Source organism: Trachymyrmex septentrionalis, unplaced genomic scaffold (genome assembly GCF_001594115.1).
Source record: "Trachymyrmex septentrionalis isolate Tsep2-gDNA-1 unplaced genomic scaffold, Tsep1.0 scaffold131, whole genome shotgun sequence".
NCBI lineage: Eukaryota > Metazoa > Arthropoda > Insecta > Hymenoptera > Formicidae > Trachymyrmex > Trachymyrmex septentrionalis.
The window spans coordinates 1073067-1082726 of NW_017304450.1; the positions used below are offsets into that span (position 1 = coordinate 1073067).

Genomic DNA, 9660 nt, shown 5'->3' on the forward strand with positions numbered 1-9660 from the left:
GTGAGAGAGAGAGTAAAAAGTCATCGCGTATTTTTTAGCTCAAAGTTGTATATACAATATCTTCGTCAATAATGAATGAAATTCAAATTTAAAAAAAGGGTTTTAAAGCTTGAAACTGCTCTACTTTTAAAAGCTTATCACATTTTTTAAGTTTATATGAGTTTGATAATTTTTACATACCAAAAACTACGAGCTGAAAAAGACGAAAAATTTTCTTCTCACTTTGTGGATTTGTAACGTGTCCAAAACGAATTTGAGAAAATTTTCGATTACCTATCGTGAAAGCTTGATACTTTCCCTACAAAATCGTTTTTTTTATTTATTCCTACGACTTTTGATTACTGAGTTATCGCGGATTAAATAAAAGAATTATTTTGACTTTAATTGCTCATAACTCCATTAAAAATTGTCGTATCGTATAATTTAAAAAAGAGATTTTTAAAGCTGAAACTTTACTCTATTAAGATATATTTATATTGTTGGTAAGAAAGTAATTGCGGTTTTTACTGATAGATGTCTTTTAAAAAAACGCGATGACTTTTTACTTAACCTCATATATGTGTTATTTATAGAAAACGTAAAAGATATATGTAGCAATCTATGATGTCACGAGGGAATGTGAAGTCCACAAGGATTGAGCAATCGCGAGATTTGTAGATCGCATCACACGAACATGGTAGAAAGTGCGAAGAACACGAGAGCACGTGCCCGTGTGTTGGAAAATGCAGAACAACGTAATGCTGATTTATTGTCCTCGATGACGTAACAAAGGCTCACATATGTACCGTTTTGAGGCGGAACGAAATTCGTTTCGCCAAATGCACGTGCAGAGATCCATAAAAGGCGAAAATACCGACTTACTCATCTCTAGAGAATAACCGGTGACTGATTAATACAATTCCTCTTTTATGCTGTATTATTTTACACCGTGATAAACTATAAATGGATGCGATAGATTAATTTTTCTCGTATGCTTTAACGCGTTTATATTACGGGTGTTCTATTACTTTTTTTCTAAACAAACTTTCTTTCAATTTTAAAAAGTTAGCGAGTATGTGCTTATACATGCTATATTCAGACAAAATACTCTTTAAATCCAATCTCATTTGGATCGATAACGCGATAAATCATTACAAAAGTATTTTAAAATAATTATTTTATACTATTATACGGATTGAAAGCAACTTATTGTGATTTACCTAGCAAAAGCTTCCGTGATGCCATAAACCGTATTACCATCCAGTACACCCGTAAGAAGATTGAAAGGCACTCGGGAACCGAGGCGGCAACCAGGTCGGACTGCAGGAAAAGCACGAACGAAGTCCATGCATTGCACGTTGAATAGTTTGTAGAAATAGTCGTCTTCTGGTATGAGGATCTCGTTGCAATAAGGATTCTTTTGGTGTGGCCGCCGACTACAGCACTCTTCCGGGTCGTTTCGGTTCAGAGGGTCTGCAAGCACGATGATAGCAGAACAGATATGTAATGATAGCAGAAAACGATAGTATTCCGATCACGCACGCGCAATCCATAGTTCGTGAGTGGCAGACGTGTTAGAGAATATCAGCACTCGCGATTGAATGGAACATTATGAATGTCGACTGCTTTTCCCGGTTGTCGCAATCTCGTATTGAACAAGGTATAATAGAATCGACATTGTCTATTAATTATCCTTTCATACTAGAATATGCATATCATATGCGTCTCTGGGATTGTTTACAGCTACATATAGCTGAATTGTACATTCTAAATTATTCTTTCTTTCGATAACAATCCGATAATTGACATGGAGTATCGCGAGTTATTTCAGAGCGGCGCGATTTCAAGTCTGCCAATGGGTTTGCTAATTTGGACTGACACATCAGCGAATAATCTCGAGCCGAAGAACGCCCGCTCGGGAACGTCGTACACGTGATCGGTTTATCCGGGCAAAGATCGTTCGCTTTCTCTCGTAGTTACCCTCCTTTCGATAAATACGGTAAACGTTGGAAGGGCCTATAAGCGACCTACGGATTCACATATATCAAATATCTCGGTACAGTTGCTTAAACGCAATCAGTCCGCTGACGACTGAGAGGCTCGCTTTCTATTCTACTTGCATGATTGAATCAGTTGGTTTTGATCGTTACGGCATACCGAACCGACAGCAAAATCGTTCATAGGTTTTTTTATTGTTGCTTTCTCTAAAATTTATTACATATTACAGATGGTTATCAGTACATTGCAGTGATCTTCACTTGTTTAAGATCATTTATTTAAGATTTTGATCGTTTATTAATTTTTTTAGTAACTTAGACAGAAGATGGTTTTTATTGAACAGAAAACAAAAAATTTTGTCGCATTAAAGTAATATTTAAAATATTTATAATTATTATAATTATTTATTTATTATCTCGAAGAATTATATATGTAATTCTGCATTTATTCTCCTGTTGCTGCATGAAATAAATAAGTTTTTTATTTAGTTTTGATGATTTTTACGTATTTTACGTGAATATCTTGTAAAGTAGCATAACATTACATAAGTATTTAATAATACTTTTGAAGCTGCTCATGGGTACTTTTTATATAGAAGCTATATGCATTTCGTGGATCATTAGGGTGAGAAACAGCTTACTGTATATCAGACTGAGCATTCTCGTCCTGAAGTGAACTACAATATTCATGCAACATTGGCATTCTAATAATAGATTTAGACACGGAGATAATTCATGAAACGCATAACTTCTATCTACATAAGTATTTACTTATTTGATTATATAAGTATAAATTATATTTTTCTGAGATTAACGGAATTAATGAGAGATTAATGGAAAAATTATTATTTATCCACGTAAACTGATTGCTTTGCGTACGTCCAAATCACCGCGGCGGAAAAATTTATCATGAATGTTATGTAGAAAACCATATTTTCGAATGTAATATACCTAAAGGCGTGGCGGTCAAAGTGTAATCGTGGTCCATGAATTGTCCCCACGCAATCACCATAACTGTGCCGGCGTGATCATGGTAACCTTCGTCTGGGTGCATGGTGCGTGATACAACTCGGGACAATGGTAGATCACGACCCGTTATGGATATCCTTGGCGCTGACAGGCCGTCTGCGAATTGAGGACTCATCAATCTGTAAAAGATAAAAAACAAAAAATATTCGCGTCGTGCCGAAAAAGAAACATTTGTTGAGAAATGGAGAAAATTACCTCGTGAAAGGCGAGAGAGTGGCTCCCCAAGTTGGATTCTCTAAATTCGTACAGAGACCATCAAACCGTCGGTATTTGCCCGGTCTGCATTCTATGTTGCTAAGAAAGGCGGGACAAACCTCGCGGATCAGCGTCTTCGAAGTGTCGATCAACGGTAGACTCCTTTGAATTTCCTCGTAGGTCAATCCGTACCTGAGCGCCGATGATTAGAAAGTAAAATCAAGGAAACGCGATCGCATCCCAAGGCGGGAAAGTTCGTCGGAAGAGAAAAGGAGAGATTACATAGGCTTGAACAGGGAAGACTTACGTTTGCGCGAGATTCGTAGTAACGTCGAGAAGCAGCTCGCCGACCGTCGCCAGATCCTCCGGTCGCCACATCTCCGACTTTGGTCTCGCGACGTCTGCGGGTGATTATGTGCGAGCGACGAGAAAGCCGCGTGAAACGAAGTAAAAAAATAGCAAATATGAGAGACGTGCGTGCGGTGAGCATTCGTTATGGGTTTACATGGGACCGAGATTACACATTATTGCGCGACGACACGCCGATATATCTTATTGATCATTGTTAGCAATAAATTATACGGGCATCGTGCAATTAATTCTTGTAATGAAATTTAATGTACTCACTGATGCGCTTCCTCGCCTCGACGTAAGCATGATTTACGGCGTCGAACGTGATACAGGTTTGAGTTCCTCCTGCGGTAGTAGGGCTACGGATAACGAAAGAATAAAGATGAAAGTTGACACGTGCTCGATCTTTGAGTGCGGATATTATTTACAGACTCTCCTCTCTTCTTTTCCTTCCTTCTTCATCTCACCGGGTTAATTACCCAACCTACTCGCAGCCTACTTTCATGAGAAGCCGACTCGCGAAAATCTTGCGCGTGAATTCGTTCGTGCAGATCACGTGTACACACGCAGAATGTCTGTATGGGCGGATATATCATATCAAGGTAATCCGAAACTATGCTATCCTAGACATGCTCTCTTATAAATATGAGTGAATTGACTTTCATATCCTGTTTCCGTCATAAAATATACTGGCATTGAAACGTGCCGCTCTTCGGCTGCGCCGACGAAGGTTGACCCAGCAATTCTCTACGTCGTTTCTCTACGTCGACATTGCGCTCTTGTCTTCCGCCTTTGATTCTTTTATCATATATTCTCATTTTAGTCGCTCACTATATATATGTTTATATATATATAAAATTTTTTATCTATTCCATTATAAATTTTTCTCATTAATTGCTTATTCTTTGAAATTAATATAAATTTTGTTTTGTACCTACACATCTTGATGAGATATGAGTATCAATTTTGAAATTAAGTTTGAATCAAATTACGATTACAAATTGAATATATTATTTCAGTATTGTAGTGTCTTCAGTAGTTTATGTCTGTTTTCATGACATCAATGTAGATTAACTTTTTTTTAATCTCGATTCAACTTAATCTTCATCTTTTTCCAATCCTAAGAATTGGAAAAAGATGAAAAGTAAGTTGAACCGAGATTAAAGTTAATCAGGATGAAGACGGGCATCAAAATTTAGAAATAATATATTTATTTTGCAATCGTTTAATTTAAACTTAATTTTTTGATGTGGAAACAGGCTAAATATATCATATGTATATCTTTTTTTAATCTGTTTTCATCTAACACTAATCTCAGTACATTTTTGTAATTTGGTTTATAATAAGACTTTACATTAACGTTCACCTAATATGATGTTTAGCATAACAGGATCTCAACTTACTTGAGACACTGACTCGTGAAACTATTATATTAGACTCGAGAGGTAGTCTTTCTAAATACTGATTCAAGTAGTATAAATCACTAATTCAAGTACTTGAAGTGCAAAATCGGAAAGACGCGAGAAAGGATTTCCCGCGTCTAATTGCGGTCGAGTGTTTCGACCGTTGTGCCGTAATCAACGTAATAATAACGAAAGCACTCTATAATGGTGTCGTGCATCGACGCACTTACCATAACTGGTCTGAGCGACGGCTACAGTCCCATTCCCTGCCGCTCGGTGATAAATGTGGATTGCGCTAACCAGAGAACCTTTTTTTTTTCTGATACATATAAATTATATTTCAGCTCACGGCATTCGTACTTTAATACGGCATTTAATAATCACGTTGTCGCGGTCGCGACACGCAAATTATCCATGGTGTTCGAAAATAGCCTGCCCCCTTATTGCTCCGACCGTTTCGTGCGTCATGCCGTCTTTGTTTCGGTGGATATCGATAATTGATGCAATAATATTCGTATATACATCGTGTCCGTTACTGCTTTCTCACGAGTGATCATTTTGGATATTGTCAATAATCACTTTTGCAACCGTCAGCACGAGTTATTTCGACCTCCAGATCGACCATATCGTTTCGCGGTGCAATTACGAACTGACGTCTCGTTATGTCGTGTCCTCGGGCAACTGTTTGACATTCCATGAGTGTTGCCTTCATCTTAAAGTAACTACGTGACATCACTAACCGGACGGCGTTACGACGCCACGCCGGCTACCTAAACGGTCACAGATCAGACTTGTCTGACTATGTTTACTGCTGATTACTGGATAACTGATTATTAAAGCTCGCTAAGTATAAACGATCTATATTTGTGTCAAAACTTAAAATTGAATTTTAATTATAATTTTGTGTACTGTGCAATACGAAAAATATATGAAAAATTAGAATATGTCGAAATACACAAGTATAAGTAAAATATAAGTAAAGTAAAAATTAATAAAAGATAATTAAAATTGTATGCCGAAATCCAACACAAATTATGAATCGTTTAAAGTGGGGTTTTCACGATAAATTATATGGTTGCTGTTTTACGCGTTATATAAGATTCATTATATTTTTATGACGATATGCAAAAATTGCATATTTTCTTTTTACTCATATAACGTATTATTTTAAAGGATTTGGATTGATTAAAATTATAATTATTAATTATTTATATTTTTTCTACGACTGAAAAAAAACACAAATAATAATTAAAACTTTAATTTCGATTTTAATTCTTCCATTAACTATTTAAAAAACAAAATTCTTAATGAGAAGTGTTTAGTGCTTTTATTGCAATAAAATAAACTGCACTTATGCGAACTATAAACACGAAGGTATAAGAATTTATATACTTACTTATACATGAAATTATGAGTCATGATCAATGTTGTCATGAATGACCAGCTGTTTATTAAGAAAACAATGTTTATTAAGAGGTATATAAAAATCTTTTAAAGTGTCTTCTTAAACCGTACAATTGTAATCTTAATAACGTTATTATGGCGAGAATTAAGTTTATAACAGCGCAATTACGGACTTCTTAATAACGCACTGTGTTGCTGAAGCAATCGTAGTTGACCGCGTGGAATTAAGGATGATAATATACTTGGCATGTAGTTCCAATTAGTTTTCTTTTAACTTCAAAGCGAGGACGTTTCGGCTACCATATTCTTCAGAAATCTATAAAATGGTTTTATTGCAATGCGGTCGTCTTATAGTTTATTAGTGGAGCACCTTAAAAGCCTCAATTAATGCTAAATTTCTACATACGAAAAGTTAAGACCGCTGTTCTTGACACGAACCGACGCGTTTTAAACAGATAACTGAGATCTCGTAACTTTGCTTAAAAAAAATCGCAATCAATTATGATTAATTGCTACGAGCGGTGCATTTTTTATCATACATTACAAAAAGGTACAGCGAAACGACGCGAGTTAAATCTTAATTTTAGCACCCGAATGCCATCCGTCCAAAAAATTTCTTTCTTAATTTTCTGTTCTATAAATCATTTACAGCCGTCTTTGTAGCCGCGTTTCTTCAACATCTCGGCCGCCCAGCTGAATTTGATTCTTAAGGACACTTTACGGGAGTATTCGAACGATAAACGCCACCGTCCCGCCGGTTGCTTGACGCGAAGAACGGCAGTTAATCACGGGTTTCAAGGCGGTTACGCGTCTGAACGCGGGGATTATTACTGCGGCTGTCTGTACGGTAAATACGATTCTGTACACGAGACGATGAATGGAACAGCACGCGGTTTATTGCAATACGTAACGGTCGCTTTCGTTGCACGATGCATTTATAGCTCAATACCATATAAATTCCAGCTGGCAATGGCCGCTTTTAAGAGCTCGACAGAGAACATTTGAATTTTATCACCATAAAAACAATGTAATCTATACAGAATCATTTTACATAGGCATGCGGAACAGTCTGCGGCAATATAAGCATAGTAGAACACTGTGCGTTTCGCACAATAGAATCGATAAAATTGCATTAGAATCGGCTAGTCCTGCGGGAACAGGATGATAGTGAAAGTCCTGGCCGTATGGCTAAAGTTCCCGCTTTCTCTAATCCTTTAGAATATCAGCTGATGAGGACTTTGTTACGTAAGTGTACTGCGCTTCCACGCAGTTAGCAAACGCGATTCATAATTGTGCATTTCCTAGTCATTACAATGTGTTCTAGAATAGATGTCCTAGCTGATAAGATGCTTTTTATTTGCTTTTGTGGCATTCTCGCGATCGACAGCGCGGAAAAAGACAGTATTTTGCTTGAGCGATATAAGGTGACCATCGATCGTAGATAACTGTGAGTAATAATCAAATTTATGATAAACTGATAGAATGATTAGATGCAGCTGTCTTAATAGTCAAAATATATACAACTGTTTTTAATCACAATTCTTATTAATGGCAAATATTGGACTATCCCAGAGAAAGGTTACATTCGACAGACTTTTGAAAAATTATCATGATTACTATTTAATGTAAACAATTAATTATTAAATTTCGAGTAATTGCAAAAATAACACACTTCTTGCAAAATAATATATCGTAAATGATAGATTATTTGAAATAATTTAATAAATGATATTAATTAAATAGATTATTGTGACTATAATTATTTACTATATTTACTATATTTGACGCATCATATTTGAAATTAGAAAATGTCAAAGAAATTTTATATTGTCGGAAATTGTAATACTAAAAATTTATAATAGATATCCATTCCTATCTTCCACACTTATCTTATAACAACAATAGCTTTAAATACAAAAAAATATATAAAATCTAATAATATAGATCTGTTTCGGTATAATTAACCTAATCTGTGTAAAAATATTTTTTTATTTGGTATTTATGCTTCATCGCAAAAAAAGTATTTAAAATTATATTACGAATTTTGTTAATGTTATTATACATTGATAATGTTAATAAAATTCTCACATTATATGATAAATTCGAGAAAAACTTTCGAAATTAATTAAATATAATTAATTAAGCAATTCAAATTGTATGATAAGTTCGAAGAAATATTTCGAAATTAATTAAAATGATTTATTAAGTAATTCAAATTAATTTTTTGTGAGAAAAGAAAAAAATTAGCATCTCTGTAAGGTATTTTCTTAATGTCGCCATGAAAGACGCATTAATTAGCCTATTTATTGAGACGTAAAAATTCACAGGCGGCAATACTTTGCGAAAGTTTATATCAGTCACTTGGAAGGAATAACTCCAGTTCTTGATTTCGCGTTGACTTTCGCTAAATTAAGATCGCTATCGTCACGTAAATTCATACTTCGGTCTTAATGTGAGCACTTACAACGATCCGCGAAGTAAATTATAGGTGTAGTCATAAACGCTGGTTCTTCCACGGGCGTCCAGGATCAAGGCGCACTCCTCTCCGTTTGCATAAGAGTCGAAAGGTTGATACTGCAGCCCGTTACAGTGTGCTGTTACCAGCAGCAGCAGCAATCTGATTATCGCGGATCGCGTCCGCGTTATCGCGAATCTGCAACAGTTCATTACAAACAATTATCTTTCTCACATCAAAGAGTATCGTAGCGCGTTTAAATACTCGGATTGATGTTGCCCTAAATCGCAGACATACAGGTTTGCATAGATTATTACAAATCTGATCGAAGATCCCTTAAGATGGGAAAGGTTGATAATATGTATATTGAAATAATATGTATATTGAAGTAAGAGTATAAAAATACTCTTTAATTTATCTTTTACTTATCTAAAATATTTATTTTATTTTATATAATGCTCTATTTATTATACCAATTATTATAATGATAATGAATATGAGTAATTAACACAAAGTTGGCAAAAGAAGTTGTATATTATATCATTGAAAGCAAAATGTTAATTGAAATAATCAATGGCTGCGTTTAGCAAAAAGATAATTTTGCAACTATAAATTCTGTAATATGGTTTTTTCTTACCTTTACTTGATCTAAAAATGTATAAATCAATTATATTAAAGAATCTTGTAAAACTACTTTTTCTGCTGAACACAGCCAATGTATTTGGGTATGTAGCAACGACAATTTCCATATATTTTCTACAAACATTTATACTGTTCATGAGAAATCTTATATGTATTATATATACACGATTCCGTACTTTTTCTTTTTTTAATAAAGTAATAATAA

The 9660-nt window shown here is 34.9% G+C and overlaps 1 protein-coding gene across 3 annotated transcripts in view; it reads right to left on the reverse strand.

Annotated features, from left to right (window-relative positions):
* The window catches only part of LOC108757050 (peroxidase), a 28266-nt gene that overhangs the window by 12699 nt on the left and 5907 nt on the right, over nucleotides 1-9660 (reverse strand). For all 3 annotated transcript variants that reach the window (XM_018501335.1, XM_018501337.1, XM_018501338.1), the window contains exons 2-7: nucleotides 8823-9011; nucleotides 3828-3910; nucleotides 3508-3601; nucleotides 3201-3392; nucleotides 2928-3124; nucleotides 1200-1452 (exon numbers count right to left, since the gene is read on the reverse strand). In XM_018501335.1, the coding sequence (XP_018356837.1) occupies nucleotides 1200-1452; nucleotides 2928-3124; nucleotides 3201-3392; nucleotides 3508-3601; nucleotides 3828-3910; nucleotides 8823-9011 (1008 nt within the window). The remainder of the gene's footprint in view (nucleotides 1-1199; nucleotides 1453-2927; nucleotides 3125-3200; nucleotides 3393-3507; nucleotides 3602-3827; nucleotides 3911-8822; nucleotides 9012-9660) is intronic.